General features: G+C 40.2%; 1 protein-coding gene across 2 annotated transcripts; it reads left to right on the top strand.

The window, feature by feature from the left end:
* Positions 1 to 5332: 5332 nt before the first annotated feature.
* On the top strand, positions 5333 to 9885 carry LOC122642016 (homeobox-leucine zipper protein ANTHOCYANINLESS 2-like). 2 transcript variants are annotated; one of them, XM_043835400.1, is made up of 10 exons: positions 5333 to 5368; positions 5522 to 5694; positions 5828 to 6045; positions 6134 to 6251; positions 6348 to 7013; positions 7114 to 7215; positions 7342 to 7554; positions 8350 to 8524; positions 8646 to 9016; positions 9475 to 9885. In XM_043835400.1, exons 2-10 carry the CDS (start codon positions 5527 to 5529, stop codon positions 9877 to 9879), a joined length of 2436 nt encoding a protein of 811 aa, XP_043691335.1. In that variant the 5' UTR covers positions 5333 to 5368; positions 5522 to 5526; the 3' UTR covers positions 9880 to 9885. The 2 variants fall into 2 exon arrangements, with proteins under 2 accessions (XP_043691335.1, XP_043691343.1); XM_043835408.1 differs by lacking the exon at positions 5333 to 5368 and having other exon boundaries at positions 5441 to 5694; positions 8649 to 9016.
* Positions 9886 to 10036: the final 151 nt, after the last annotated feature.

The raw sequence follows: 10036 nt of genomic DNA, 5'->3' as shown, positions 1-10036 counted from the left end.
ATTATAATTTGAACTAACAAACAAGAACGGAATCGCGCTATGTAGGATTTGAACCTATAACATTGGGTTATAGTGACCCACGTTCTACCTAACTAATCTAGGAGTACTTTCTTATCACAATAGATAAAAATACTTTGAAGTGGGTGAGATCGCATGATCAAAATCATACGCTTAGTATCGATCCTTTAATGTTATAGGCTATACAATTGTGAGGACCACAATGACCAATACTAATTTCAATATTTATGGTCTACCAAAAAAAAAAAAAATTCAATATTTATGGTAGATATTATTAGCTTAACTTATTAAAGAAAAAACACATTTATAGCTGAAAATACAAACATATCAATTTATATATAGAGACAGATATTTAAGGGTAGGCAAGGAGCATTACAAGTTGGGAAAGGAGAGAAATGTTTAAATAAGAGTGCAAGGTGAGGCTCTGGCGATTCGAACCCTTAAACTTGCAAGCCTGTAATTGTTTGTAATAAATGCTTACCTATTTTTCTCGTTTTGTATTTAGGAGGACAGCTACACCTACACGCTTCCTTCTTTCCCTTCTCAATCTCATTCTTGCTTTCTTTCCTTCTTTCACTTCTCAATCTCATTCATACAAAGAATCAAGTCAAGATCCAAGACCCCATTCCTCAGTTATAATGACCCAAAATTTCCTCTCTTTTTTTCCCTCTTTACTTTTCTTTCACTTTAGGGATTTAGTTCATGGTATTGGTACTGGTATCAGTAGTCATCAATACCAATATCAATACTGATACTGATTTGGATTGATTGTATCAGATTATATCAGAAGATTTTGCCCCATTAGATTCTGATTTTTTTCAGGGGGGGGGGGATGAGTTTTCTATCTAAGAGTGTGGCTTACGCGAGTACTCCCATGTGTCTATTTTTTTCCTTCTCCAAACAAGGGAAAGTGAAAGTTTTCCTTCGCCAAGGATGAAGAAAACCAACGGTCAAATATGTGGGCCCACCTATGATAGGAAACTCCCGTCCAAGGAAAATAGAAGTATGTGGAAAGTCTAGAAAGCCCTTATTGACCCAATCTAAAAATTTCATATAAAAAAAAAGGAAAGAGAACACTAAATGTTGTGCCTAAACACAAGAGCATGCAAAATTATTTCCCGGCCCCATGAAATAAAAAAATCTCATTCATATTGATGCTCCTACACACGCACTGGTGTAGGGGCACACGACCAGGCAATTATGCTATCGGTCTCCGTTGATATTGATCCGGATATATGTGTAGTGGGCTTGCGTCAACCAAAAAGTGAAAAAGTACCAATTTTTAGGAATCGGTCCCTGTATCGGTCAAAGAAAATATTAAAATTTTCAAAAAATCCAGATTTAAAAAAAAAAGTGAAAGATAACTAGTTTTAGTGAAATAAAAGACAAAATAAGAGACACAAGTAAAATAAAAATGTAAAAATCTTAGAAATAGTTTACAAACAATAAAAACCAAAGTACTTCTGATTTGGATCAAGTCGGATCAGTCGATTCTAATCTAATACCGATTGGTATCGAGGTTGATACCATGTCGATTTGGCCAATCCGATACCAATACCACGATCCAAGCCAGGTAACTATCTCTTGGTCGAAAAATATTTATAGGAAGTGGTTCTCTGCTCAAGAGTGTGGCCTATGCTAGCTGTCATTGTATCTACCTCTCTCCTCCCCCAAACAAGGGGCATAGATATATTCTTATATGGGGAGGAGAGATAAGACGCATAGGCGTTGGCATAGGCCATGCTCTCAAATAAAGTTTTTCTCCCCCCAAAATTTATATATTGAATGCTATTGATTTTTTCTCTAAATTATTTTTTCCAATTTTGATTGATCCGATACTGATACCTCGATCAGTCGATCCATGTCAGGGATCAATCTCGCTCTGAATGAATATTTTTTTAGATATCAAAATAAATGAATATTTTACTGCTCTTTTAGTTTTAGCAATGTTTTACCATACTAAAATTTATAGAATTGTCAGATTTTAGAAAAACTTAGGAATTAAAAAGTTGAAAATTTCACCTACCGTAAAAAATTCAGTTTCTATTCTTGAACTGGGGGTTATTTTTTTATCCTTTTGGAATTTGATTTTTTAACTATTTTTATTAGATTCAAGGGGTGATGTTCTCTCTGCTGCAACGTAGCCTACGCCCAGACACATGGGCCTACCTTTCAAGGGGGTAGGGTGGTCATTTTGCCCACCCCATGTGTCTCGGTGTAGCCTACGCCACCGGCACAGAAAACATTCTCCCTAGATTCAAATAGGAGGTATTTGCTTATTTATGAATAATATCTTAAGTAAATGAAATAACAAATATATAACATTTACTTGACATAAATAAGGTTCAAACCTGGTTTGATACCATTATGGTGACAGTCGCCTAGACCCAAAAAATCTAGTTAGACACCTAGGTGACACCTTGACAACTGTGGCGTGGTCTATGCTAGTGCTCCCTGTGTCTACCTCTCTCCTCCATATAAAAAGGGACATAGATATATTCTTACTTGGGGAGGAGAGAGATATATATTGAATGTGGAAGCGCCTTGACATGCATGGCCTATGATAATGCCTTGACAATTCGATCGAGTTTTTTTCCCACAAAATTTATATATTGAATTCTATTGATTTTTTTCCAATTTTGATTGATCCGATATCGATACCTCCATCTATGCCAGGCAATGATCTCTTGCCCCAAATTTTTTTTTTTTACAGTAAGTGGTTCTTTGTGTTGGCATAGGCCATGCTCCTAGACAGAGTTTTTTCCTCTAGAAATTTATATATTGAATATTATTGATTTTTTTCTTTATTTTTTTCAAAATTTGATTGATCCAATACTAATACCTGGATCCATGTCAGACAACAATCTCTAGCCAAAAAAAAAATTTATACGAAGTGGTTCTTTGCTCAGGAGTGTGGGCTATGCCAGTGCTCCCTGTGTCTATATAAAAATCTTTTGCTGTACTGCATGGTGTGCGGTGCACATCTTGTGGTACAACAGAGGCCATGTGCACCATATGTGCCCCGTGGCCTTTGCTGTGCCGCAGAATATGCACCGCACACCCTACAGTACGACAGAGGATCCAGACTCCACTGTATCTACCTCTCTCCTCCCCCTAACAAGGGGCATAGATATATTCTTATGAGATAAGACGCATGGGGGCATTGGCATAGGCTATGCTCCTATATATAATCCCCCCTCCAAATTTATATATTGAATGTTTTTTATTTTTGTTCCAATCTTGATTGATCTTATCCGCCAGTCCAATAATTTCTAGATTTGATTGATCTTGTTGGCCAATCGATCGACATTTAATTTTGCTTTTCTCTTTCCAGTTTTGATTGATCTTGTCGGTCGATCTTGTTGGTTAAAAGATAAACAACATTCTTTGAGCTTATCGTGTAGCATAAACGTCGTTTGAAAGCTGCTCCAAGGATCCAACGAATAGCTAAGGTTTGTCGATGATCCCTTGCTACAATCCCAGGGACATTGATCTTGTCGGTTAAAAGACAATCAACATTCTCAAAGGTTATCATGTAGTTTATACGCCGTTTTAAAAGCTGCTCCAAGGATCCAACGAATAGCTAAGGTTTCTTGATGATCCCTGGTTACAATCCCAGGGACATCGATCTTGTCGGTTAAAAGACAATCAACGTTCTCTAAACTTATCATGTAACTTATATGTCGTTTGAAAGCTGCTCCAAGGATCCAACGAATAGGTAAGGTTTGTCGATGATCCCTGGCTACAATCTCAGGGACATCAATCTTATCGGTTTAAGTCTTCTAACGGTTTTTGGAAAACAAAATCAATGCTAATCCGACCGATCGATCGATCAAATTTGATTTTATTCGATCGATTTGATCGATTGGATCGGAATTCATTGATGATTTGATCCGACCGATTCAATCGGTCTGATCTCATTTTCAGAATAGAATGTAACCGAAGGTTAAGATGGTCTTTTCAGAAACATCAGTTACTTTTTTTTTCTTAATGTAAAGCATCCGTTACAAAAAGTACAATTCAACCTTTGGAAAGAAGCAGAGGTGAATGACGTCATTACAAAGAATTCCATGGTCAAAAGAGAAACGATTCCATGTAGAAATTATAGGGAAAAGTTGTGAGATACGTTTGATATCCTTCGTGGATTTCACAATCCATGTACCCACAGATCGCAAGTATGACGGGATCCCATTATCCAACTCCAAACAGTATGGGCCCCATTGTTTGTAAGATGAGATCCAACGGTTCATATCACTCTCAAACTAATATAAAAAGAGTGATATCTATCATTTTTTACCATCCAAAAGAAACAAAAAAAATTTTCGTCTGTGTCTGTGTGGACTATGGTCTGTCCAGCTGAGCAAATCTCAGGCGAAGTCACAGCGACGGACGACGGAGTTTGACCACTTTACCGGCAACGATTTCCAGTGAAGTGGTCTGAATTCTGAAACAACAGAGAGAGATAAAGCAAAGAGGGGTCCATCTACGCTTGACTCTAGAGTCTAGAATCCCTAGTAAGTCAGCTAAAGATCCATTTCTCTTTCTCTCTCTCTCTGTTTTACTTTTTATTATTTGGGCACTGATCCCTATTTTTATGGTGGTAGAAAGGTAGATTAGAGAGAGAGAGAGATCTCCATGATACGTACGAATCTGGAATTTCTGTAAAAAATTTCTCCTTTGTTATGTAATTGGGAGTAAGAAAAAAGGTACTTGAAATGGAATTACCTTTTTTCACCGTCATAGCGATAGAGACGTTTTTTACAGAGAGAGAGAGAGATTTTCTTTTCTGGGAAATTTTTTTAAAAAAATATTATTACTTGTTGATTTAATCTCTGACGGATATGGTGAGAGGGAAAGAAGGGAAAGTTTGTGTTTGAGTGTGTGAGAGTCAACCGACCTTTTTTCCATTGATTTTGGTTTTTTGTATTTGTAAGGCTTCGAGGAATCCACATAAGCGTTTTTATCTTCACCTCTCACTTTCTCTGCTATTTTGAAACCTTTCGTTTTCTCTTTTTCATTTTTGTAGTTTTTGTTATTCAGTAATGGAAGCTTAAGCATGCAGGAGAAGGGTTATAACTGTAGCTCAATAAGGTTCTTTTGTTTTTTTTTTTTTTTTTTTCTCTTCTTTTTCTGGGGTTGAACTCCTCTCATGGTGGTTTTCTTTTCCCATTTTTGTTGGGTTTGTAAAGAGAGAGACGGGGAGAGAACGAAGTGCTAAGCAGCAGTAAAGCTTTTTAGCTTTAGCTTGCCTTCCTTCTCTTTCTTTCTCTCCAGTTCAGAGTTCTTTTTCAGAGAGGGAGTTACAGAAATTAGTTTCTAACTTTTGTCTCTTTCTGTTCACTCTGTTTCCGTTTCTTATTCTTTTTTCCGCTTTTTTAGTCGCGATTTCTTCCCAAATGTGGTTTTATTTCTAGCAGAGATGGAGATTATGTTTACATGAAGGAGAAGTATCTGACGAGAAAACCCAGAGAAAATAAATTAGAGAACTAAGGAGAAATTTTTTTTTTAATGAATTTTGGGGGTTTTTTTGAGAGTAGTTCTGGTGTTGGTGGTGCAAGAGTCGTGGCCGATATACCTTACAGCAACATGCCTGCAGGTGTGATCGCTCAGCCACGCCTCGTCGCTCCGTCTCTGGCCAAATCTATGTTTACTTCACCAGGCCTCTCTCTCGCTCTTGTATGATTTTTTACTCTTATGGATGTTTCAAAGTTTCTGTAAAAATCTATGGCTTCTGTTGTATTTTTGTTTATGCTTCATTTTCAGCTCATCTTTGTGTTTGTGTAATGGTCTGAATGGAAATATGGAGCAGCAAACAAGCATGGAGGGGCAAGGCGACGGAAATAGGATTGGAGAAAATATAGATTCTGCTGCAATAGCGGGGAGGACTAGTAAGGAAGATGGGTATGAAAGCAGATCTGGAAGTGATAACATGGATGGTGCATCTGGTGATGATCAGGAAGCCGACCACCCACCGAGGAAGAAGAGATACCATCGACACACTCCACAGCAAATCCAAGAGCTCGAATCGTAAGATTTATCATTTTCAGTCTCTGTGAAGTAGGGTGAGTCACTGATTCCTAATTCTTTTTTTTTTTTTTGGGTAAACCCTTGATAGTCTTTTCAAGGACTGCCCACATCCAGATGAGAAGCAAAGGCTGGAACTCAGCAGGAGGCTTTCCTTAGAAACCAGACAAGTCAAGTTCTGGTTTCAGAACCGCCGTACTCAGATGAAGGTAAATTATTGCATTCCCCCTTTCTATAATCCTTCCAATTTTTTTTTTCTATTTTACTTTTTCAGTTTTGTGTAATCTTGTGATGACATGAACCAGACGCAACTCGAACGCCATGAAAACTCAATACTGAGACAAGAGAACGATAAGCTACGAGCTGAGAACTTGACAATTAGGGATGTGATGAGGAATCCAATCTGCAACAACTGCGGTGGCCCAGCAATGCTAGGCGAGATCTCTTTACAAGAGCAACACCTTAGGATTGAGAATGCTCGCCTGAAAGATGAGCTTGATCGAGTGTGTGCCCTTGCTGGGAAGTTCTTGGGCAGGCCAATCTCTCCCATGCCCAACTCCAGCTTGGAACTTGGTGTCGGAAACAATGGGTTTGGTGGGTTTAACACCACGGCAGTAACTTTGCCTTTGGTCTCTGATTTTGGTGGTGGTGGTGGGGTTTCAGTTTCTGGTGGCTTAGCTGTTATGCCTTCCCCTAGAACTACATCTGCTGGCACAAACCTTGAGAGATCTATGTTGCTTGAGCTTGCTTTATCTGCCATGGACGAATTGGTTAAGTTGGCTCATACGAATGAACCTCTATGGATCCCTAGCTTTGATGGTGGGAGGGAGACATTGAACCATGATGAGTATATCCGGGTTTTCCCTTCCACCATTGAAATGAAACCCAATGGGTTCATCACTGAGGCCTCAAGGGAGACTGGTATGGTTATCATCAATAGTTTGGCGCTTGTTGAGACTCTAATGGATGCGGTAACCATCAACTTCAATTGCTTGTTTTCTTGTATTTTTTTTATTTTTTTTGGGAATTGTTGATTTTGATTTGTTGTTTTTATTCTCCTTATTATGGAAGAATCGTTGGGCTGAAATGTTTCCTGGTCTGATCGCGCGAGCTTCAACCATGGATGTGATATCGAATGGAATGGGGGGAACCAGAAATGGTGCACTTCAGTTGGTAAAGATATCAAATCTTTCTGTTTTTCTACCTTCTTTATTTGGAAGATTAAGAGCGGTAAATGTCACCATCTCATTAGAGCTTTCAATCCTTCTTTCTCTGAAACAAATCGATTGGACATTGCAGATGCATGCAGAGCTCCAAGTTCTTTCACCACTGGTCCCAATTCGAGAGGTCAATTTCCTGAGGTTCTGCAAGCAGCACGCAGAGGGGGTTTGGGCGGTGGTCGATGTGTCTGTAGACACCTTCCGAGAAGGTTCAACTGCTCCACCTTTTGTGAACTGCCGGAGGTTTCCGTCTGGCTGTGTGGTTCAAGATATGCCCAATGGCTACTCTAAGGTAAAACAAAACAAAACAAAACAAAATAAAAACTGAAAGCTTAATCACCTCCTTTAATGGGTTCTTATATAAAGTCCTAATAAGTGGTATCAGAGCTGATAACTCCATAGCTTAGAGGATGAAATTCACAAAATACATGGAGGGTTTTGTTGGGTTTCTTTTACTTAAACGTAAAATGCCAGTAATTCTGATACTTCTGCCTGAAGCATCTACAGTAATCAACTTGAAAAAAAGGTCTTTGTGTGTGTTTTCCGCAATTAGGGTTTTGTTAATGTTTTCGTACCAGAGCTTATCGAGGTTTGCAGCAATTTTATATTGAATAGAATCTTCTTCTACTCTTGTTTCTGGGCCTTGAACACATTAATTTCACTAAGCCTTATCTCTTGGTTAGACCTTGTAATCGTCAAATTTGGTTTTTTAAATATGTGTTTGATGTTTCTATTCCAATCTATGATTCTCTATCTTATTCCAATCCTCGATTTCTCTCTCGGGTGTATTGCTAATAAACAATTCAATCAAAACCCAGAATCCCAGCCATGATGACGGACCTAGTTTCTAGGGCTATATCGGATTTACAAGCATATCTCCTCTCCTCTTCCCAATAGATTCCGCTATCAATGTGAAATCTTTCAATGGTTTGATTTGCTGAAACGTCTGCTATGCTATCTCAGTGAGTTAAGTCTCTGTTGCAGGGTTGATTGAGAAGTTATTTCCTTATTTAGATTGCTAGAGAACTGTTGTCTTTTCGACCTTTCGTTGGTGCAATGTGAAAATTTTGAGAAACTCACTCGACAGGTAACATGGGTGGAACATGCGGTGTACGATGAGGGGGCGGTGCACCAGCTTTACCGTCCTTTGTTGAGCTCCGGCATGGGCTTCGGTGCTTATAGATGGGTGGCTACCTTACAGAGGCAATGTCAATGCCTGGCTATCATCATGTCTTCCAGTGTCCCCACTAGAGATCACACTGGTACTCTTCTCACCACCATCACCACCACCACCACCACCACCACCACCCCCAAACGCCCATTTCTTCCCTTGCTGTTCGACAGAAGTTCTGTAACAATGGTTTTGGATTTTTGTTCTTTCAGCAGGGATAACCTCAAGTGGTAGGAGAAGCATGTTGAAGCTGGCGCAGCGAATGACGGAGAACTTTTGTTCTGGGGTGTGTCCGTCTGCGGTGCACAAATGGAACAAACTGCCTACCGCCAATGTCGACGAGGATGTGAGGGTGATGACTCGCAAGAGCGTGGACGAGCCCGGTGAGCCACCAGGTGTGGTGTTGAGTGCTGCCACCTCCGTCTGGCTCCCCGTCTCTCCGCTGCGCCTCTTCGATTTTCTCAGAGACGAGAATCTCAGGAGCGAGTGGGACATACTCTCTAACGGTGGGCCCATGCAGGAGATGGCCCATATTGCCAAGGGCCAGGATCAAGGCAATTGCGTCTCCCTTCTCCGAGCTAGTGTGAGTATACGATGTATACCTCTGACTGAATTACTGTTTTACCCTCGGAGTGGTCATTGGGTCATGGCCCTCATGAATGGTTTGTCCATACCACCCTTCTGTGACTGTGACTCTGACTCTGTGAGAAACTGTCGTGGGGTGTTTTTGACGGAAAAACAAAAGTAGGGCTTTGGAAGTATCTGCTTTGGTGGGCCCCAGAATTACGGGGCGACCCCACTTGCAGTTGCAGTGGTGTGGGACCTCTGCCTCTTCCTTGAAAGTCAAAAAAGTAAAATAGAGATAGCAGCTGAAACGCAGGAAATCTGTTACCCTTTTTTCTTTGAGTATGTCAGGATTGGGGGAAAGCTTCTGTGATAAGGTTTTGACTTTTTAGGGTTTTTAACCGTTAATCGGCTTTGGACCTTTGGAAAACACTAATTTTTTGTTTTGTTTGTTTTGTTTTGGTAATGTTTTTGCAGACAATGAACGCGAACCAGACAAGCATGCTCATACTACTCCAGGAGACTTGCATCGATGCCTCAGGCTCTCTGATTGTGTATGCACCGGTGGATATTCCAGCAATGCATCTTGTGATGAACGGTGGTGATTCTGCTTACGTGGCACTCCTGCCCTCCGGTTTTGCTATAGTCCCCGATGGTCCGGGTACTCGTGGACCCACCACCCCTCATGGTGGTTCCGGTGGAGATGGCAATAGCAGCAACTTTGGAAAAATAGCAAGTGGTTCCCTACTTACTGTGGCGTTTCAGATACTCGTTAATAATCTCCCGACGGCGAAGCTTACGGTGGAATCTGTTGAGACAGTTAATAATCTCATCTCTTGCACCGTTCAGAAAATCAAAGCTGCCCTTCACTGCCAAAACTAGGCCAGGCCAGACTTGCCTGAGCAGCTAGAGGGAAAGGCTTTCAATAATAATGACTGTTGCTGATACCTTTTTGTTTTTTCATTTTAAACTGGGATAGTTAGTGATAGATAGGATATATATATATATAGATTGAAGGGGCAACAAAAGAAGACCCGGA

This window comes from Telopea speciosissima, chromosome 1, assembly GCF_018873765.1.
Source record: "Telopea speciosissima isolate NSW1024214 ecotype Mountain lineage chromosome 1, Tspe_v1, whole genome shotgun sequence".
Lineage (NCBI taxonomy): Eukaryota > Viridiplantae > Streptophyta > Magnoliopsida > Proteales > Proteaceae > Telopea > Telopea speciosissima.
This window is presented reverse-complemented; position numbering and strand designations above follow the sequence as displayed.

Excerpts from the sequence above, each read along its gene's own strand:
- LOC122642016 (XM_043835400.1), top strand. The coding sequence starts at position 5,527 with ATGAATTTTGGGGGTTTTTTTGAGAGTAGTTCTGGTGTTGGTGGTGCA. Across the intron at positions 7,014-7,113 it reads TTGAGACTCTAATGGATGCG|AATCGTTGGGCTGAAATGTT; the intron begins GTAACCATCAAC and ends TTATTATGGAAG. Across the intron at positions 9,017-9,474 it reads TCTCCCTTCTCCGAGCTAGT|ACAATGAACGCGAACCAGAC; the intron begins GTGAGTATACGA and ends ATGTTTTTGCAG.